Source organism: Onychostoma macrolepis, chromosome 18, assembly GCF_012432095.1.
Source record: "Onychostoma macrolepis isolate SWU-2019 chromosome 18, ASM1243209v1, whole genome shotgun sequence".
Lineage (NCBI taxonomy): Eukaryota > Metazoa > Chordata > Actinopteri > Cypriniformes > Cyprinidae > Onychostoma > Onychostoma macrolepis.
In genome coordinates, this window is record NC_081172.1 from 7,902,527 (window position 1) to 7,926,287 (window position 23,761).

General features: G+C 36.3%; 1 protein-coding gene across 3 annotated transcripts in view; it reads right to left on the bottom strand.

Moving 5' to 3' along the window:
• Positions 1–23,761, bottom strand: part of si:ch211-1e14.1 (UPF0606 protein KIAA1549) — a 55,704-nt gene that overhangs the window by 24,438 nt on the left and 7,505 nt on the right. For all 3 annotated transcript variants that reach the window (XM_058751738.1, XM_058751737.1, XM_058751739.1), the window contains exons 3-4: positions 297–2,420; positions 15–103 (exon numbers count right to left, since the gene is read on the bottom strand). In XM_058751738.1, coding sequence (XP_058607721.1) covers positions 15–103; positions 297–2,420 — 2,213 coding nt within the window. The remainder of the gene's footprint in view (positions 1–14; positions 104–296; positions 2,421–23,761) is intronic.

Here is a 23,761-nt window from a genome sequence, read left to right on the forward strand (position 1 = left end):
TATGTCCACAGTACCTGTAGCTCCACAGAGCGGTTATATTCTGCTTTGAGAATCTCTCTGACTTTGGCCTTGGCATATCCAGCAGTGGACCCTGGAGGAAACCCTACAACAGAGAAACTATGTTATTTTTGGAACCTTAAATATTCAAATAAAATACCATAATGCTTGCATGGTTGCTAATCCAGTTATTGCTTAAGGTGCTTCATGTATCGTGTTGCACATTTATCCTCAAAAATGGACATGAGCACCTTTCTGGTGTAAAAATGTGCAGCAAGTTAATTTTTGTTATGTCTTACCAACTCTGATCAAGTAGGTGTCAGGTTTAGTAATGTTGCAGAGATATTTCCGGGCAGTGGTTGTTGGGAGGGTTGTGGATTGGGTTGTAACTGATGTGTCGTTCAGGGTTGTGTTGTTGGAGCTTGAGATAGTGAAAGGTGCCACAGTAGTGTCATTATGTAATACTGGGGAGGACGTGGTTATAAGGCTACCGATCAGTGTTGTGTTATCACTATCAGTAACCATGGTGTCAGGTGTTGTTCCAGACACGTATCCTTCATCAGCCATCACCGTTGCAGGAGGGATGGAGGTGATGTTGAAGGTTGAGTCAGTTGGGTTTTCAGAAACACTGATGAAGCTGGTTACTAAAACAGTGGGAAGTACACTACTAGGAAAGAGGGTCTCTGTTGGAAGTGAGGTGATAATCCATTGGCTGTCATTAACAGAAGACAAGCCATCTGTTTCCTTGGTCACTGGAGGTGGGGTAGTCACCAGTAAGGAAGTGTTGTATGGTATAAAAGGTGTGGTAGCCCAATCAGTGGTCGAGTTTATATCTCCCAATGAAGTTGAAGGGTCTATTGTTGGTGTAAACGACGGCTCCAAATATGGCAGTGTGGTATCTGTTAAACTTGGTCCAACTTCAGAGGGATCCAAGATAGTGGTGTTAAAAGGTTCAAATCCAGAGATATCTGTTGAGGATTCCTCAGTCCAGGAACTGTTACCTGTAGGCTGTAGATCTGCTTCATCAAACAAAGTTGTTAGCATGTAACTTGGGTCAATGGTGTAGGTTTTAGTGCTCACAATATGTGTGGTGCCAACCGGAACGAAAGAAAAAACACTAGAGGTCGTCTGATTGGCAGTGGGCTCTGGCAAGCTACCATTGTCCTTGGTCAACTGGATGGTGTAGTACTCTAAACTGTTCATGTCTGGTAAAAGAACATCGGTGGGTTGGACTGTAACAGTGCCTGGCCAGTCAGATGCCAACTCTGAGCTCTCGTTGACAGACTGGTTCTGGTTTAAGACATCTGAAGTTGTCGGGAGAATGGGTAAAGAATGGACTCTGGTTGGCTGGATGGTTGAAATGGTGTGGCCAACGTCTGATGTCAAAATACTGGAGTAAACTGGAGGTATTGACATGGTAAAGGGCACAACGGTTGTAAAACTCTGAAAGGTTGTAACGTGTTTGGTCAAGTCAGTGGTGGCTCCATTCGAGGTTGAACTGCTATTGAACATGGAACTTTCAACAGGTTTGCTGGAGAAAGAATTAGTAACACTGGTAGAAGAGGGATACAAGTTTTTGCTGGAAAATGACATCACCATTCTTGAGGGGAACGTGGTGTCATAGGTCTCTGAATTCGAGTCCTCAAAGTCATACACATCAGTGACTAGATTGCTAACCAGTGAATAGTCATTGCTTTCAGATCCCATGAAGGACATTGTTTCTAGGTAATCTCCAGAGCCATACTCCACATCCATAGTGTTGGTTGGGAAAAGGTCTTCGGGTGGGCCCATAGTTGGCTCGACAGACGCTGAAGTCATTTGATGGTGTACAAAAACCACATGACTTGGCTCCAACTGCTGATAGCCTAGCTGGGTGTTGGGGTCATGGCTGGTTTGTAACTGGAGGTCTTGGATTCTGCTAGATGGTTCCAATCTGTCTCCAAAAGGAACCTCAGAGTCACTGACACTCACAGTCCCATACTGCGTTTGAGGGGAAGGAACAGGAGGCTCGTCAGGTGAATCTTCTCCAACTGAAGGCAAGCTAGACGGCACAGATGAACCTGTAGTCTGTGGTATTTGAGGAGCTGGGCTGATAGCAGACCAAGATAAGGGCACATTATGGGAGGTAGGCACTGGAGAATTTATTTGTCGAGGCTGTCTGGAGGAACCTCTGGGGGTATATCTAACTCCTTCTCCAGACTTTAAGGAAAGTAAAGGAGGAGTGGCAAGAGGCTCTGGGCTTGTGGCAGAGTTCAGGGAGTAAGCGAATACCGATCCAGTGTTAGCATTGTGATTGTAATTCTCTGTGGCTTTGGATGGATCCGAACTAGGTGAAAGAGAAAATCCAGACAAGGCGGAGAATGCATTATGTAGCACTTCCACTGAAGACTCATTTGGCAGGTTTGGAGCCTCCAAAGGCCAGACTAAGGGAGACACAAAGACAATAAAATCTAATAAATGAAATGATCTAATGCAAACTGAAAAAGTAGCAACAAAACTATGTGGAAAACAGCTAAAATCACAAAGCAATGCACATATCTGCCTAATCATTGCAATTTTGTAATTATACACATATTAGTGTTGGGCAATATGCCCAATTGTCATATTGTCAGCCTGTGAGATCGCTGATATACAATATTATTGTGCTAATTTATTTAATTATTTACTTGGTTTATTGCTGGAAAGTGAACCAACTATAGCGTAAGGCTAAAAGCAGCCTAATGTTTTTAATATGGCTGAATTTGATAGCAATTTAATAGAAACATTTTAAGTTACAAATTATAATGCTTACATTTCCTCAGTTATTCAAAAAGCAGCTACAGAAATCGAGCAAAGAACATTTACATCACTTCAATCTAGCACGAGTATTATGCACTTTAAAAAATACTGACGTTATAATCAGTGAAACTGTAAGATGAATACACTGCACACATCTGCGGTGCGACTATCGTCGATACATGATACTATCATCATCGGCACAACCCTAATTCATATAGAAGGTTTATTATAATTCAGTTGTATATAGCTATAGTTAGACACTGCTGTAACAAACTTACACAAACTCTTTGCATAAGCCTTAAACACCTCTCTATTCACCCTTTGAACCATGAAGGTTAAGTAATTAGAAGAAATATTGATTTTGAATTGATTCTTGACTGATTCATGTCAACAAATGATGTAAATCAGGCCACACCAGCACATAGAGTGAAACACAAATGCAGAGTGAGATCACTGGACATTATTACACAGTTACATCAAACAGTTTGAGTTCTGAAGACTTTCATCATGCCATTGCACTCAGATGCTTCAAGGCTTTTTCTCTTGCACAAGACGCATTGTCGTGATTACCCAAGTCACAATCTCACACATGTGCGGGAGGTTTGTAATGTGCCAAGGCCACGAAACAGGAGAGTATTTAAATAATTAAGCATGCTACTTTCAAGAAGGATTCCTGAAAGCAGTATCGGCCTGTCTGGTTTATATTCCACTACACGTTTTATAAACTTTCCATTTGCATTGCTTTTTACGGTGGGTGCAGAGGTTGGGCATAAAAGCTGGCAGTGTTTGGCTTGGTATTCAGAAGCAGCTGCACCGTAATGAAATGACCCATTCTGAGACGAAGGATGGAAGGCAAGGGTTAGAAGCTTCTTAATGAGGCATGAGTGAGCAAAACAGTCTCATGCACTATTCAGATTAGACTAGTTTTGTTGGAGGTTAGGTAAATTATTCCTCCTCATTTTTTGGCATTGTGCACTTTATGGATTTAAGACCTACTTTTATTCTTTCACAGTATTGTAAGGTAAATATCTCAATGCATGATCACAAATATCATGCCAAAAAATAATATTTTAAGCTACATTTTTTCACATATAGTGTGGCTTTACATCAATACACACCTGATTGTGTCATATAAAATAAAATTTCAAACAGTTTAGTGCTATGATAAACACATTGGAACTCATTGGATGCGCTATTCTCTCAAACCATCAAAATAATATATCATATCATGGCCCAGATATCAATATAATATCATATTAGATTAGCAAGGTGGCATTGATCTATGAGAAACTAGGTCAATGCATATGCTATTATTTACAAGCCAACCATAAAAAATGAAAGATAAAACTGCTTTCTGTTTTCAAACAGAAGTTACAATGAACTGTGAAACCACAGAAGATGAATAAATCAAAACACAGAAGACACTCCACTTTTAGCATAAGAAGGTTCATTTATACCTTTTTAATGCTTCATTCATGCTACCTGTTTTGCCATTTATATTCAAATGATAATACAGGAAGAGTCAGTCATCTGCAACAAATAACATTCAATGCAGCTCAAGGTTCAAAAGAGATTACACATGTAGACACACCATTATGAAACTCATAACTTGAATATGATTCATAGAAACATAGTAATATTTCAACAGCATCTCAGATTCAAAGCATAAGCCAGACGGATTTGTGACTCAGCAATAACTGACATCACTCAGCCTTCTGAAGAATCTCCACATGGACTTCATACAGACTTCTTGTTAACCCACAATTCTATATTTAGACTCCCCAAAAAAGAAAATAAGACATGGATGTTAGGGAGAACACGCCTTCATATAAAACTCTGGCTCTATCATCAAAAGAAATAGCATCAGAGAAAGTTCCATAGCATCAGCCAAGTCCACTGACCACTTTAAAGACGATGAAAAAAAGAAGAGAGAAATGGTTTTTGGCATTAATTATGTGATTGAATTTTTATCAAATATAAATCACAGAACAGCATTGTGCAAAAGTAACAACATCTTATGCTACATTAATCAGGTCAACATGCTCTGTGTTTGGGCTTCTTCAGAGTAAATAGTTCTTTGATAGTCTATGAGGCTGCATTACTCACAGAAACGCTCTGCGCCAAGTGTTTGAAACCCCTATAAAGCAGGCGGCTGTGTAAAACAGATGATCAACTAAATAACAGAGAAAAAGAATGAAGCAGAATGAAGAGAAACAGTTGTTAGACCTTAACAATCACAGTGAGGAAAAAGTAGGTAAAGCCTAAAAGACACCATAAACACTGACACTCAGCGTTGTTATTGTTTTTGTTTGTTTGTTTTTTTTAAGTTGTATTTTTGGGCTTTTATTCCTTTATTATTCAGACAGGACAGTGAAGAGATAACAGGACAGTATTGGGTATAGAGAGGGGAGCGGGATCGGCATAGGACCTCGAGACAGGAATTGAACTCAGGTCGCCATGAGCACAGTTGCGCTGTATATGCCGGCGCACTACCCATGAGGCTATCGGCGCCGCCAGCATTGTTATTAATTAAAACTAAAACTATTAAAAAAGGTTTTGTTGCAATAAACCTGAAATAAAATAAAATATAAATGTGACCCTGGACCACAAAACCAGTCTCAAGTCGCTGGGGTATATTTGTAGCAATAGCCAAAAATACATTGTATGGGTCAAAATTATCAATTTTTCTTTTATGCCAAAAATCATTAGGACATTAAGTAAAGATCATGTTCCATGAAGAAATTTTGTAAATTTCCTACCGTAAATGTATCAAAACTTAATTTTTGATTAGTAATATGCATTTCTAAGAACTTAATTTGGACAACTTTAAAGGTGATTTTCTCAACATTTGGATTTTTTTGCACCCTCAGATTCCAGATTTTCAAATAGTTGTATCTCAGACAAATATTGTCCTATCATAACAAACCATACATCAATGGAAAGCTTATTTATTCAGCTTTCCGATGATGTACAAATCTTAATTTTGTAAAATTGACACTTAAGACTGGTTTTGTCATTCAGGGTCACAAATATCAGATGAAAAACTTAAGAAATGCTGCCTTGGCTGAAATAAAGTACTATAATGACTAAAACTGAAATAAAAATATATTAAATAGAAATAGAAAAAAAACTACAGAAAAAAATAACTAAACTAAACTAAAATTAACTAAAGAACAAATTCAAATTAAAACAAAGTATGAAAATAAAAGCTAATTGAAAATATTAATAATACTATAACATAATTTTCATATTTCTTACTGAAACATTAAGTTATTGAAGTACCTTTTTAACACTTTCAGCTTTTGTTTACACTACATGAATCATGATTGTCTACTTGCTGTTGCTAGATGCACGAAGTATTGCTGTGTTTAATATCATTGTGTTGTCTTGCTATGGCTAATTTCATATTTTTGCATTAATCTGACAAAACTACAGCTTGATTGGAATACAATAAACATTCTGTTCACAAGTGATTTTTACCTTGATTTTTCGGATTTCTTAATTTATCATGTAATCTCAAATTTGCATGCATAACAGTTGCTCTGCACCCCTTTATCTAAATTCACTACTTCAGACTTATGTGCCCTCTAGAAGCTAAAGTGCCATCCCAAAGAGGCACAAAATCACTTTCACAGACTTTTACATTAACTGGTCCCTGGTGGAATGACCTGCCCAGCTCAATCCGAGCAGCTGAGTCCTTAGCCATCTTCAAGAAACGGCTAAAAACACATCTCTTCCATCTTCATTTGACCCTTTAACACTAGCATTCTCTATTCTTTTTCGATTCTTTTAACTTGTTTTATTTTTATTTTAAATAAAGACCCTCTTAAACCAGCATTCCCTATTATTTTTCTATTCTATCTACTTGTTTTCTTTTTATTTATTATATAAAACCCCTTGTATACTGTGTTAAGCTAAATACTTACATATTATTGCTCTTTTGTTGATTTTGATTGCTTCTATTGTCCTCATTTATAAGTCGATTTGGATAAAAGCGTCTGCTAAATGACTAAATGTAAATGTAATAGTTAGATTTAGTAGCTTTAAATTCCTTATTACTCAAACTTAAGTTCATACAATTAAAATATTTAACTTAAAAGCTTAAAAAAAAAGACCTCACCACTTTCATTTAAAAAAGTTGAAAAGGACAATATTAGCCCAATTTATCTACATTTTTGAAAAGCCACACAAAAAAAGCTTTATAATCATGATAACTTTTCCTTATTGTATTTTTTAAATCATATTATGATTTTGGGACATACTAATTGTCATCTTGCTTACTATTCAGTATACAGTAGGCAAATTGGGACACAGTATACAGCATACTGACAACTCGGTAAACTCAAAGAGAGTATTGATGTACAGCTCTAAATAAACCACAAACCTAGTGCAAAATTATTATGGCATTTCAACTGCATGATTGATGAAGCTCTAAAACTCACAGGAATCATCAATATCCACAGTTTGATGTACGAGTCTCTTTGAGAGGGATGCAAAAGTCATTAATTAGTCTTAGTGTGGCAATAAGTGGCTTAAATGACACACGGTGAATGCTAATGTGTTCAACTATCTCAACCAAACATCAATTGATGATCCACCGTTTCTCCGGTCACTGAGCAAGACTAAAGCTAACGAACAGGACAGAAGAGGCACAGATTACTGCCTGACCTCTGACTTCATCAGATGAGTGCACGGACATTTAGATTTCTATTCTCAGATGCCTATTCCCTCAGGAGCCATTCAATAAAACATTAAAGCCACAGCCACCCATTTCTGTGCTAGGCCAATCAAAATGGATTGTTGACCCAGTTTTCAAAACACTACAACTGAAAGTCATGCAACACATCTATGATTGACAACCAAAGAGGACTCTGTCCTAAGTCAAAGAAAATATCACTGTGTTGGCAATGGCATTTTAAATTTGTCTTGCTATGGCTAATTTTATGCGTCCAAAATACACACAATTTTGCATTAACTTGACAAAACTACAGCTTGATTGGAATTAGGGGTGTGCGATATTGAAAAAAAAAAAAAAAAAAAGATATCTCAATATTTTTTGGGATTTTTTCGATAACAATAATCAGAAAATATTTTGCCGAGTGTGTTATTGTGCCGATATCTGACTACCGTGGACAGCGGCAGTTTTTGATATCCTTCATATTCTGTGTGGTCAGTTCACATCAGTGATAAAAATGTATCTGATTTCCGAAAATTTTAACTGATTTTTACCTTTTATGGACAATTTTACTTTTTGACTTCATCATGTAATGTAAGCGTGCACTCTGTAGGAGTTTTGTTTGGTTTTTGCAAAATACTCGATAATGTCAAATTACATATCGTTAAAACAACAATTACGATATTATCGCAGACGATATATATCGTAGCACCCCTAATTGGAATATAAATATTCTGTTCACAGGTGATCTTTACCTTGATTTTTCAGTTTTCTTCATTTATCGTGTACTTAATCTCAAGTTTGCATGCAAATGTTTGCATAACAGTTGCTCTGCACCCCTTTAGCTAAATTCACTACTTCAGATTTAGGCTATGTGCCTTCTTGAAGCTTGCATTCTGCAAGTGAACGGTGCATTATAGTGCCATCCAAAAGCGGCACAAAATCACTTTCACAGACTTTTACATTAACTGTTCCCTCCTGGTGGAATGACCTGCCCAACTCAATCCAAGCAGCTGAGTCCTTAGCCGTCTTCAAGAAATGGCTAAAAACACATCTCTTCATTTGTCATAAGAACAACACACAAAACTAACTAACTAATCAAGTTTAGATTAATTTCCATGAATCAGTTCAAATGATCCATTTCAATGAATTCATTCATTACTATATACTATAATGCCTCAAATGTGAAAAACATGCCTGGATTATTATATGTATAAGTATATAGTATACTATGTCTGTCTGATGAAGTCCACTTTTATTTCTTTCAGTATGATATTTGAAACCAGTACTCTGCCAATATGTTCTTGTTGCGTTGTTGCTTTTACGGGTGAGCCGGATCAAACAAAATGATGTAAAATGGCACCAACAGAAACTGTGACAACATTCAAGCAAAGACAATAAAGTAATTAATGATGGAGTGACTTAATAATCCTGATTGACGGACAAGCTCAATAATTAATTGTAAGAGGGTCACCTTCAGCCTAAATGAGCAGTGTTTATCGTGAGTAATGGCAGGCAGCCTCTCGCCTGACAGACGGACAGCAGGGGAAATACCCTGACTCCACACAACAGTGCGGCAATGACTCCCTTTGCCACCTGGTACAGAAATGCAACCGTGTAACGCATGAACAGTCTGGCAATTGTTAGAGCTATCGCTTTCACAGAGATCTACCCAAGAGATACGAGTCAGACGCAAATGTAAATGTCAGTGAGACAATGCACATAGTGACGAATATCCACAAAAACTACTTGCAGTATTTAAAAGTGATGCATAACATATTTGCTATAAGTTTAATTTAAACCAGCGGACATTAACAGTATAATATAAAACACAATTCATGCATAATGCTTAAAGATTAAAGTAAAACAACAACCCAGGGAAACTATTAAGGGTGACAATAGAAATGCATTCTGAATATATATACAGACCAGAACTATTATAAAACATAAAGTATTAAAAGTAGTCATGATTTCACAACACTACATTTGATGTACCAACCATCTTAGAGCAAAGATCTGTTCTTTGAGTGTTATAATCTCATGAGGATCACAAAAACATGAACTTTCTATATGCACAAATTCCCTTATGCACGTTATGTTACGTAATGGTTTCTGCACAAATGCCATTTAATTTATGGAAGTAATTACAAAACGCAGTATGCTGCCCTTTGGCCTTAAAATGATGGCAAAACCAGCCAATAAAAGTTTATTAGACAATTACGTGCACAGAACACAATGGTTTAATTTAAAGTATATAATGTAAAGTTTAAGATTAAACTTCTGATATTATTCAATACTTCTGAATTTGGAATTTGGAACATGGAAAAGGTGTTTAAAAGACAGGCTGTTTTTGTCAAATTCAAAAGAACAGCGAGACGAAAAACTACAGAGACAGTGAGGTGATTATCATCACAAAAGGAAACAGTGAGCTACTCTATTTTGAGCTCTTCATGGCCATGCAGCTAATAAAATAATGCTTATGACCGACTGACGACTTCCATTATGAACAACGGATAAAGTGTGTTGCATGATGCTTTCAAAATAAAACACAAAGGGATCTAAAATTAAATGCAACTGGATTACGTTCGATGTCAGTATGTCTTTCCGTCTGACTCTCTTTTTGTCTTTGTGAAAAGGATGACGTCTTAGGCTGAAACCACAAGGAGGCTGAAAATTAGATCAAACCCATATAAATGATTCAGTTTAGCACACCCAAATGTAATTTGTTCCTCCCTAAACTCCTGTCCAGTGGTAAGTGGGAGAAATAACCCAATAAACCCATCCCAAACAAAACCAAAACAATACGATAATCTGCCTAACAATCACAGACTCTCTGAATGATTTTTCACCAACAAATACACTAAATAATGAGCCAGACACTATGATAAACATACACTGTAGGACATATGATAACCTCTTATTGTCAAATAATCAGTGCTAATGTTGTGAGGCTGATTGATTTGACAGCGTTCATAAGTAAGGCTTACAAATAACTATTCTGAAGATCATTTCAGAATAGAGACTTGTTTTCATCTTACTTTTTTTAAGTCAACAAGTAATATAAAAATTAGTGGTACCTTGGTCATCACATTAAAATGGTACTTTGGCACAAATTTTGCCATATAAGGCCTATATACACATCTGTTAAAAAGTTGAAGGTCAGTATTATTTTTAATTATCCTTTTATTTAGCAAGGACGCAATAAATTGATCAAAAGTAACAGTAAAGTCTTTAACATGGCTACAAAAGATTCCTTTTTTTACTTTATATTCATCAAAGAATCTTGGAAAAAAAATGTGTCATGGTTTCCTCAAAAATATTAAGCAGCGCAATTTTCAGTGATTATAAGAATAAGAAATTTTTTTGAGCACCAAATCAGCATATTAGAATGATTTCTGAAGGATCATGTGACACTGAGGACTGGAGTTATGATGCTGAAAGTGTAGCTTTGCATCACAGAAACAAATTACAATTAAAGGTCCGTTCATACCAAGCAAGATAACTATAAAGATAGTGATAAAGATAAAGATAAAGTTCTAAAAATTGTTCTCAATATTCTAAAAATAGAAAACAGTTATTTTAAATTATAATAATAGTTCAAAACATTACTGTTTTTACTGTGATCAAATCAAAAACATCCAAAAGATCTTTTGAATACTTAAAGTTTTAAATAAATAATATTATAGTACTTGTTCAAAAAAACATAGTATTATTAACACAGTATCTTGTCCAAGAAACCATAGGAGTACTATGATGGTATGATAAAAGTACTTTGGTACTTTTGGTACTTTTGCTGTTTGTGAAAACCAGTAGATGACTGAATCTTTAAAGGGGTCATTTGACATTGCTAAAAAGAACATTATTTTGTGTATTTGGTGTAATGCAATGTGTTTTTGCGGTTTAAGGTTCAAAAAGCACATTATTTTCCACATACTGTACATTATTGTTGTTCCTGGTATTTCTGCCTTTCTGAAACACGCCGATCTTTACAAAGCTCATCGTTCTGAGACGCGAAGCGTGCTCTGATTGGCCAGCTATCCAGTGCGTTGTGATTGGCCGAATACCTCAAGCGTGAGACGGAAATGTTATGCCCCTTACCGTATTGTGATGGCGTGTCCCGGCGTGACGACACAAAAACAATAAAACCCATTACAAACAAGGCATTTGTTGCATCCAGTGGGGACATAATTTCTGATTATAATGACTTATACTGTATTTTTACGCGTCGCGTTGCATCGCGCCGCGTAAACATTACCATGTCTGCATTTGTGATCGGAGAAACAACAAACAACAAGCACTACTCTACACTGCTCAAAACTCGCGTTTGAATAGTCAGTGGCAAATTCTTTAAATATGAAAACATACTTACAGGCTGTGAGTCAGAAGCGCCAGACTGTCCTTGCAAAGTTGGAATTGCCCCACTTTATAGAAACAGCCTTTTAGCATAGCTGGCAGGCTACTCCCAGGTTCAGGAAATAGTCCTTCGTAAAATGCGATGCACACACTATTTGGGTTGAACTGTTCTGGAACAGTGTTGCAAATACAACTTAACCACTGATTTCTAGTTGTGTCCTCTCTTGGAAGCCCAAACAAAGTAGTTTTGCTTTCACAACGAAACACAGCGTCTCCAGGACATGGCTCCGGCAGCAGCAACAATACTACAGTGAGAATAAAAATCACGCCCTCTTTCTTTGCGTAAACATTTGGGCAGTGTTTTTCAAATCTCCCCACACCGCGACGTAGACATGTGGGGGCGTGGTCGAGTCTTAACTTTCATAAAGAATCTCGCTTTAGTTTTGAGACTTCAGTCTTTGCAACTTCAGGGATCTTATCTATGCACAAACAGCTTGTAACACTCCAAAGAGAAAGGAAAACTTGAAATCGCATCATATGACCCCTTTAATTTGTTAAACCGCTCAACATCAATATACTGAGCAGTTTATGGGACGTACCTGAAACTTTTATGGTAGAACTGCACAGTCTAATTTGAAGGGAGCAGCTGTGAAACACACAAAAAGTCAGACTATAGCCAAGACCTTCTACCAAAAACACTGAGACATCAATTACAACCCCCCTTAATGATGTCATTTCCTTCCACTTGCCAGGCTCATTCTAGGGAAAGTCTCATTTTCTGGTTGTTGCTATTCCAGAGAAAAAGAGTAAACGAGAGAAAAAAAAAAAAGCAAAGGAAAGGTCTTTGGTATTAATTCAAGCCCCTTTGCCCACACATGTTTCTGTTTTAAGCTGATCCCATTGCGTGACTGCCTCTGCCTAACGCTGGCACAAACTCCCCGTGCGCTGCCTAATCGAACAATCAAGGCAGAGTCTCTGCTGACATTCGTTTTATCTCAGAATGCCTTTATAGAGGGAAGACGCTGTTTTTTTAGGAGGTTTCTCTTTTATTACATTTACAAAATGCGGTATTGTGTACTGCATCCTAAACAGTACACAGAACACTAAACTGAGCTAGACAATGACATCTCTGAATTCAATAATGAAATGCCTCTAACTGAAAATTGAGTGTTTAATCTTATCATTATACATTACTGACACTCTATCCTCCAATTTGACACTGTTAAGTGCTTTGACACAATCTGTATTGTTAAAAGCGCTATATAAATAAAGATGACTTGACTTGACTGTATCCGTCTTGAATGTAGTCTATTTTTGTAAACTTACAAACTCAATTTAAGCTGAGAATAACAACAATTTCAAATGGAAATCCGATATTATATCCCAATCACTTTTAAAAGGAATATTTGACCTAAAAATTTACATTCTTTCATCGTTTACTCATGTTGCAAACCTTTACGATTTTCCGTGGAACACAAATGAAGATGTTTTGCAGAATGTTCTGGCTGCTTTTTCTCTGCATTTATTTGATGAAAAATAATATATTGTGTTATAATATAGAAATATTGTGAAATATTATTACCATTTAAAATAACTAATTTCTATTTGAAAGTACATTAAAACTTAATTTATTTCTGTGATGACAAAGCTGAATTTTCAGCATCATTACTCTAGTCTTCAGTGTCACATGATGCTTCAGAAATAATTCTAATATGCTAACCTGGTGCTCAAGGAAAGTTTTTAGGTTGAAAACAGTTGTGCTGCTCAATATGTTTGTGGAAACCGTGATCAGGATTCTTTGATGAAGAGAACATTTAAAAGAACTGAATTTATTTGAAACCGGAATCTTTTGTACCGTTATAAATGTCTTTACTGTCACTTTTAATCAATTTAATGCATCCTTTCTGAATAAAATAAGCAATTTCTTTTCCCAAAAAACATTTAAATGAAAAAAGAGCAATGTGAGAGTGACATGAGGGATAGAATAGGCCCCTCTGACACTGAACAGAGCTCTGTTGTTTGTCTTATCAGTGGCTAAGTGCTCGGGACGACTGACATTTCCCATGTACAGCCATAGATTGAACTACTATGAAGTACAGACAAAAAAATAATGAGCAGGAACAGCATAAACATAGCACACCATTGGCTTCCCTCATGTCACGAACAGTCTTGTTATTGTAAGCATAAGCCTGAGACGATTTTCCAAAGTGAAAAAGTCCTAATAGTCAAATTCACCTGAATTTTACAGCCTAACATCTGGTTGAGCGACTGAATGTTTTGAGTAAAATCAGGCTGGAACGTGTTACCTAACATGGCACAAAGGCAGAGCAGAGTCACGTCAGGCGAAACACTGTCTCTCTGAAGGTTTCCATTGATCAGACTGAGGTCATGTCTGCTGATGGCCACCATAAATGCTGAAGTCCATCTCTCCTGCACAGCATTAGGTAAACTGAGAATTTAAGTATGGCTCCCATTCAATTCATGATTAAATTTCAATCTAATTGGCCACACAGAATGTTGAATTTAATGTTGAAGAGGAATTTACTATAACTTCTAACTATGAATTCTACTTGCTTAAATCAGCTTTGCCAAATTTTGCCAAACTAAAAATCTATCATTTAAAATGCTGCAAGTGAATTTAGGCATCACAACATTATAATGTACAGTATGAAAAATGGGGGGAAAAAATTCTTCAATTTTTTTTTAAATTAACACATTTAACTGTTAAATTATTAGCATTTTAAATGCATTTAAAATATATATATACAGGTGCTGGTCATATAATTAGAATATCATCAAAAAGTTGATTTATTTCACTAATTCCATTCAAAAAGTGAAACTTGTACATTATATTCATTCATTAGCCACAAACTGATATATTTCAAATGTTTATTTCTTTTAATTTTGATGATTATAACTGACAACTAAGGAAAATCCTAAATTCAGTATCTCAGAAAATTAGAATATTACTTAAGACCAATACAAAGAAAGGTTTTTTAGAAATCTTGGCCAACTGAAAAGTATGAACATGAAAAGTATGAGCCTATACAGCACTCAATACTTAGTTGGGGCTCCTTTTGCCTGAATTACTGCAGCAATGCGGCGTGGCATGGAGTCGATCAGTCTGTGGCACTGCTCAGGTGTTATGAGAGCCCAGGTTGCTCTGATAGTGGCCTTCAGCTCTTCTGCATTGTTAGGTCTGGCATATCGCATCTTCCTCTTCACAATACCCCATCGATTTTCTATGGGGTTAAGGTCAGGCGAGTTTGCTGGCCAATTAAGAACAGGGATACCATGGTCCTTAAACCAGATACTGGTTGCTTTGGCACTGTGTGCAGGTGCCAAGTCCTGTTGGAAAATGAAATCTGCATCTCCATAAAGTTGGTCAGCAGCAGGAAGCATGAAGTGCTCTAAAATTTCCTGGTAGATGGCTGCGTTGACTGTGGACTTCAGAAAACACAGTGAACCAACACCAGCAGATTACATGGCAGCCCAAATCATCGCAGACTGTGGAAACTTCACACTGGACTTCAAGCAACATGGATTCTGTGCCTCTCCACTCTTCCTTCAGACTCTGGGACCTTGATTTCCAAATGAAATGCAAAATTTACTTTCATCTGAAAAGAGGACTTTGGACCACTGAGCAACAGTCCAGTTCTTTTTCTCCACAGCCCAGGTAAGACGCTTCTGACGTTGTCTCTGGTTCAGAAGTGGCTTGGTAGCCCTTTTCCTGAAGACGTCTGAGCGTGGTGACTCTTGATGCACTGACTCCAGCTTCAGTTCACTCCTTGTGAAGCTCTCACAAGTGTTTGAATCAGCTTTGCTTGACAGTATTCTCAAGCTTGCGGTCATCCCTGTTGCTTGTGCACCTTTTCCTACCCAAATTCTTCCTTCCAGTCAACTTTGCATTTAATATGCTTTGATACAGCACTCTGTAAACAGCCACACCTTTCAGTAATGACCCTCTGTGACTTACCCTCTTTGTGGAGGGTGTCAATGTTCGTCTTCTGGATCATTGCCAAGTCAGCAGTCTTCCCCATTATTGTGGTTTCAAAGAACAAGAGATACCCGGAATTGATACTGTAGGGATGGTCATTAATTGAAACTCAAATGTAAATATTCTAATTTTCTGAGATACTGAATTTGGGATTTTCCTTAGTTGTCAGTTATAATCATCAAAATTAAAAGAAATAAACATTTGAAATATATCAGTCTGTATATAATAAATGAATATAATATCCAAATTTCACTTTTTGAATGGAATTAGTGAAATAAATAAACTTTTTGATGATATTCTAAACATATGACCAGCACCTGTATATATTTATTATAATATAAATGAGATATTATTTTACTATATTTTAATTAAGGATAAGGATTTTTAATAGAGGCCGCACTCACAAGGGTATCTTTTAGCCATGAAATAAATCAGAATAGCTTAAGTATACAATTTTATATTGGCTAAATAAATCTCAATGACCTTTGAAAGTTTTCAAGGACTGTGGAAATCACCTGTAAATTTAAATTTGAACTAGAACTGGAATTTAAGGCATTGTCAAATCAATTCTGAATGGCGCACAACCTTGTTCCTGTGTGAGACAAAGATCTTAAGACAAAGATCTGAACTTGAGTGCAAACTGGGTGCAGAAATACTCCGACTGTGAGAGATATGAGAATGAGAAAAAAAAAAAAGAAAAAAACTCAGATCGACTGAGACAGGGGAGGGGATGTAATGAGGAAGGTGGGGACACACTTTAACTCCTAACATTGGGATGGTCTCCAGAGAAGCAGACTTTTCCATAGCTGGCATATTGTGTAATTCACTGGAGGACGCTCAAGTTCCCTGCACGTTTCCCCCCTACTCCCTCAGCCTTCTTCGAAAGACAGGAAGGCCTGTAACTGGAGAAGCCCTGAAGACTGTGTCACTGTGAGGGCTTCGTGCTCAGGGCTGGACTGAACTCACTGCGTAAACTTCTGGACCCTTTGACTACAAAGCAGCCAGACTTATGTAGAGAAGAGAGAGAGACACACCTCTCACACTGACACTCCATCAGGCGAGAGCTTTTGACAGCTCTGTAAAACATGGTGCAAATTATGATGATTATAAAAGGTTGAGGATGATGCTTATACTGTATCTTATTATTGTTACTAAAGTCTTAGTATTCATGATTCTTCAACAGAAAAACAGCAAAACGAGTGTGTCCATGACCTTTACTACAAGTCAAAAACCAGTAAAAAAAAAATAATACTGTTAACTGTTTTTTATTTTTATATATTTAAAAATGTAATTTATTCCTGTGATACAAAGCTGAATTTTCAGCATCATTACTCCAGTCTTCAGGGTCACATGGTCCTTCAGAAATAATTCTAATGCTGATATGGTGCTCAGTTATTAAAGTGCCCCTATTATGGGTAATGAAAGGTTCATATTTCAACAGGCTGACATGCATGCAAGTTCAAAAAACACTTTCATTGTCTTATAATATGCATTTATTTTTACCTTACTTGCTCAACGACTCCAAAACGATTCGCTCAACGATTCATTTTACCAAACCCCTCCTTCGCGTGATGCTAATCTGGGTCGATTGGTCTCATTTTCATTTCATCATGCCTGTGATGCCTGATAAAGCAGCGTTTGTGAGCGCAGTGCTGCTTTGTGTACAGCCGTTACCGGGGAAACTGCTATTTTTACCGCTCCAAAAGCGGCACCTAGGCTGCGTCCGAAAGCCTAGGCAGCCGACTTGCTGCCCTATGAGGCAATGACTTTGCAGGCAGCATTTTTGCAGGAAGGCACCTCACGAAACTGATTTCGGAACAGGCTTCTGAGGCAGCATAACATTTTAATGATCTACAATAAAATAGAATGAGTTTTGGTGATAACTAAACAAATATTTAATTACTATAATACTTATTTCTCGCTAGAAATAACATCAAAAGTGCAAAATGTTAGTCAGACGCAACTTTCAGATGCCATCTTTATTTTTTAGCTCAACCGTCACGGAATGGAACGCACATGATTGTGGGATATCAAAGGCAGCGAAGGATACATCTATACTGCCTTCAAAATTCGATCAGAATAAGGTACCTCCAGAGACAGGAAGTAAAGCAGAATTTGGATTCGGATGTGCCTTCTGCTTTGGAATGCTGCCTCCAAAAGCAGCATTTTAGCGCTTTCGGACGCAGCCCTAGTGGCAAAGAATGAATGCACTTTCATTCAGACCAACGCGAAAAGACCAACAAGTGGGCGGGCAATATGCTAATGTTTCATGTTGACGTCAATATGAAACAGCTTGGGATTGTGGCAAAAAAATAAGCAAATTTTTCTTCTGGATTCTTTGATTAATCAAAAGTTCAAAAGAATAGCATTTAGCCTATTTGAAAAATCTACTAGGCCGATTTGAAAAATAGTAACTTCATAAATGTTTTTACAGTCACTTTTGATAAATTCACTCCGTCCTTTTTGAATAAAAGTATTATCATTATTTTAATCTTACACTACCATCAAGTTTGGGGCATCACAAAAATATTAAGCAGTAAAAACTGTTTTAAACATTGATAATAAGAAGAAATTAATGATTGGCATATTAGAATGATTTCTGAAGTATCCTGCGACATTTAAGAATGAAGTAAAAAAGACTGCTGAAAATTCAGCTTTTCCATCACAGGAATAAATTACATTTAACAATATATTAAATCAGTAAACAGACCTTCTAAATTTAAATTTCACAATATTACAGTTTTAACTGTACTTTTGAGCAAATAAATGCAGCCTTGGTGAACATAAGAGATTTCTTTCCAAACTTTTGGTAGTGTAGGAGATTTTTCAAGAATCTACCATAAATTCCAATGGTTTTCTGAAATGTGTGATTTAATCTATTTTATTAAATTTTACATTGATAAATTAATTCCTCATAAACCCCGCTGTGCTCAGATGTAACCATCTGTTCAGAGTGAGATGGTCCAGACGTGTGCTGAACCGTACAGATATGTGAGCCCAGTGCAATATGGGCATCCATGTCAGCCTTCTGTCAGGCTGTCACAGTTACCTCAAATACAGTTCACAACACATTCACAACACCGGGACCACATTAGTCAATTATAATGGCCATGTGGGTGAATGTAGCACATAGGTCTTCTTTGATGGACTGCATTTAATGTGGCTGAGTTTATTCGGTAATAAAAAACAGAAATGATACTAAACAAACTACAGTAAAGTATAAATAACAAAAGGCTGCATTCCAAACAAAGGCAATGAAATGAGATGACTGAAATATCAGTATATAGATCTGTAGTGGAGGTCACAGTTGAATGGTTGGTCTAAAATGGCCCTGATTGAATTTTGATGTTGCTGACACGAGCCCAGCACTATCTCAACCTCCCAGACCTCCATTCACACAGTTCCTTTGACTAAAAACTAAAATAGAGCCCTCTTATCTTTGATTGTCACTTCAAATGAGTGCTCTACAGAACAAATGCTGGGAAATAGGCTTTTACACACATACAAAAAAGGTTTCTGGCTTGGAAATGGTAGTTTAACAGTCCAATTTGTGTAAATAGTGGTAGAACAGTGGTATTATTAGTCAGAAATATTTATAAATAAAAATAAATAAAATAAAATAAACAAAAGATAAATATATGTGTGTGTGTGTGTGTGTGTGTGTGTGTGTGTGTGTGTGTGTGTAATTATTAGCCAGAAATATTTATAAATGTATATATATATATATATATATATATATATATATATATTAGTGCTGTCAAATGATTAATCACATCCAAAATAAAAGTTTTTGTTTACATAATATATGTGTGTACTGTGTATATTTATTATGTATATATAAATCCACGCACATACAGTATATGTTTTGAAAATGTTTACATGCATATACATTTATATTCTTATATTTTATATTATATATAAATATAAATATATTTAATATGTAAACATAACATTTTTCTTAAATATATACATGCATGTGTTTGTATTTATATTTACATAATAAATATACACAATACACACACATATATTATGTAAACAAAAACTTTTATTTTGGATGCGATTAATCGTTTGACAGAACTAATATATATATATAATATATATAAGGGGTGTCAACGGTAACGCATGCGATTAATCAAAAAATTTTAACGCGTTAATATTGTTTTAACGCAAATTAATCACTTGATAAGGTTTGACCCCAACTTCTTCCCGTCATCGCAGCACGGAAGGTTTTGTGTGATGAGGGTACAGTGAAGCAGTGTTGCCAGGTTAATGGCACAAGTGGGCTATTTTGAAAATATAGTCGCGGGAAAAATTACAGAGCCGTGGGTTGCGGTTTTTTGGGCTACTTTTTTAATGTACCGCAGCCGCCCAAAGTGTATATGGAAAAATAAAAATTTAAAATGTGTTTTAAATGTGTATTATACTTGAAATCCCTGGCAACTTAAGAACGGAGAGGCGGTTAACATCACAAACAACGTGAGTTTCAGCAGAGCACATGTTAAGGCTTTTACACAGCAGAAATAAACATGACAACAGCCACTATAGATTATATAAGATAATAAACACACGATTACGATAGGATATGGTCTGTATGTGATTTTTTTGTATGAATGTGTACATCTGAAATGCTAATTTAAGCAGCGATATAAAAGGCTATAAATAGCATATTTTAACAACAGTAAACGACCAAATTCCACATGTGCTCGCAAAAGAAAGTTATTACAAACACTCGATGGTGGCTTGAAGTGAGTTCTGAGTAAAGGTGTAGTATTAATCTCATAAATTGTCTTATGTAGCATGATGCTAATATTAGCTCTAATGCAGCTGCAGAACAGGTCCAATTCTTCTTCATAATGCATTTTGTCATAATACTTCATGTAAAGTCTCAATAAATGTTTTGTTGTATTTATTTAGAAATACTTTTGATAATAGTTGGGTAAATGTATACTGGGATTGAAGCGATATGGCTTGGTAAACGTTTTATTGCCAGTATAAGTAAGGAATAATTGACGACGGGCCGTTGGATTATTAGAAAAATAATTATTAATTATTATAATAATTATTATTATTTTTCTAATAATTCAACGGACCGAAGTCAATTATTCCACTTATACTACGGTTGCCACACCTCAAGACATTGATCAGATGATATATTTCAAGGCATTCGTCCAGTATTTCTACTTAAATCGCTATTGTGAGTGGGATTATTTCTTCCACATTTCATCCAACGCCTCCGTTGCTAATTCCAAAACGTCATTTTAAACCTAGTAACGGAGGCTTGAGCCGTTGATAACAGACTAATGCAGTTAATAACTAAGTTATGTGAGAGAGAGAGAGAGAGAAATACCTCTGTGCGTCTCTCAATAGTGATCGGCAGTGTGGGAGAGATAGAGTATGTGCTTTCCGTACATAATAAAGCGCAATTTTGTAGCAAAAACATGTATCTGTCGTTTTTATCATATTGTTTACTATATTTATTTGTTTGGCCAGTGTCGTTGTGGGTTTTGGTTATTTTGCTGTTGTAAGACCTTTGAAATAACAGAAATCATTTGGCGAAGTGATACGGTCATGTAATGCGGTCAAGAGCTGCCTGGAACTACATTCGCCGTGCGTTTCCCTGAAAATAATTGCACACCTTAGAACGTTCGTCAGCCAATCAGATTCAAGCATTCAACGGCCCGGTAGTATAAAGGCTGATAATGGCTGAATAAAAACAAAAGAATAATGATAAAAGAATAATAAAGATTATGTCTCATACCTGGTGGAAGTGTGAAAGGTTCTGTTTCCTTAAACTAGTTTGTCATGCATTTCTTTTTCAACACATTTACAGGTAAATCCTAGTATTTTAAATTTGTGATTAATCATGATTAATCACAGTCCACGACTGTGATTAATGTGATTAAATTTTTTAATCGATTGACAGCACTAATATATATTACACACATACACACATATATATATATAAATAAACTGTTTATTATAGATAGATGGATAGATCACATTATATTTTTATTTATGATTTTAGATGATTTTGGATTATGATTTGGAAGTAACTGAACAACTAAGCACAGATTTTGCATGGTCTGTCTTGTAAAAAAAATAAATAATAATAATTAAATAATTAATTTAGACAAGGGATGCAGTTCATTATTGAGTTATTTTGAATGTTAAACTGTATTTGTCACAATGTATTTGTACAGACCATTCCTTAAAAAAAAAAAAAAACTAAGCGCATTGACTAAAAGTGAGACTTATTTGCAACCCTCCCATAAAACAGGAAATTTTAGACCAAAATCGGTTTGTTATAATCAGACCTAATGTCTTGTGCTGATGAATTTACAAAAAAAGCCCAGAGGTGCTCAGCACTGAGCTGTGATCTGTGCTTTGTATTGTTGAAATTCCTAATGAAGAAAAGATATTTACACAAAACTGTACTTTCAAACAAAGAAAAGACAAAAGATGTCTCCTTAAAAAAAATGAAAACAAAATAAATCAGTGAAACACCAAGACAAATGCTTCTCTTCATGACATCATCATAACTTACATTTTGCTGGCTGTCAAGATCGCGTGCTAAAAACATACACTAAAAACTTGCTAGGCGTGAGCGGGTACCAGGACTTTAGATTTTTTTGACGTCAATAAAGGCCATAAAATGAGAAGAACTGGTCTATGAATGTAAAATCTATGGGACTGTGGAAAACTACCTTGTTAAAGGGGTTTTACCCCTAAAAAAGGCCAAATTACTTGCAGATGTCTTAGAACAATGGTGCAGAAACAGCACTGCAAACTTTCACTCCGACGAGGACAAATTTTTTTCATTACAACTAATTAACATGAAAGAAAGTATGTAAACAAACAGTAAAAATCACAAAAATCTTATCTTTACAGGATGAAAACCAAGCACAAAACCATAACGTGAAAATTATATCCTCTGTTTATGAAAGTTTTTGTCTTAACCAGTGACAATAATGATAAGCGATGCCCAACAAGACATTACATTGGTTGCCGAGTGTTAAATCTCATTGGTCCAAAATCCCACTCCATGTTGGTGTATATTGAACATGAATTATCTTTGAATGGCTTTGATTTTGATGCTCTTATGTTTACTTTATATGCAAGAAGTTATAAATACAGGAAATGACCTTGTCTACAAGCATTCCCTATGGTCTAAACTAAACTAGTATCCTTCAAACACACACAAACTCCTCCTCGGCAATGCATGGGTTCACCATCAAAGAAACTGGTATCCAACCGTCCCGGTTTCTCAATGGGACTTTGTTCGCTTGTCCAGCAGCCAGTGGCCTCAGCATCCAGCTCCTGTGGCTTTTGATGGGTCCGGCGTATTGCTCTGTTCCCAGTCCCAGAGGCGATGAATAATGAATGCACTGATTGTCATCCCTCACAGATAAGGTTTCACTTGTAAAAGCGGCAACACTTGTAATTAGCCAGGAGTTTTGCGCCGAGCTCCACGCAATCCCAAAAACTCAACAACGTTCTTCAGGAGACTCTGACATCCAGTGTGAATTCTGTGAAAGAGCTTTTCAATTACAAGAATAATAAATAGGGCAACATCTGCATGATCGTGAGTCCACGAGTGCTCTCATCTCTGCCTAAAGAACATCCTTATATGCACCAGTTGCCACTGGTGATAGGAAAACACAAGGATTCTTTCAAAACCATACGCAAAAAGTGCTTATTTATAGTAGACTGCCCTATAGAGCACAACAGTCGGATTGAAGTAGAATCTTGAAGTAGAATCTTCTTCACTTTCTCTATAAAGGTCTACCATGAGCTCCAAAACTGTTAAACAAACAAACTAAAAGCAAGTTTCAAACTCTCAGTGAAGAACTACACCCACAATCCTGAAGCAGGCAACGCCTTGCATCCACCAATCATAGGAGTTGCTGTTACTAAAGAATCCAAACCATACCAAAACATGGTGAACGCTTACTCAAGAAGCA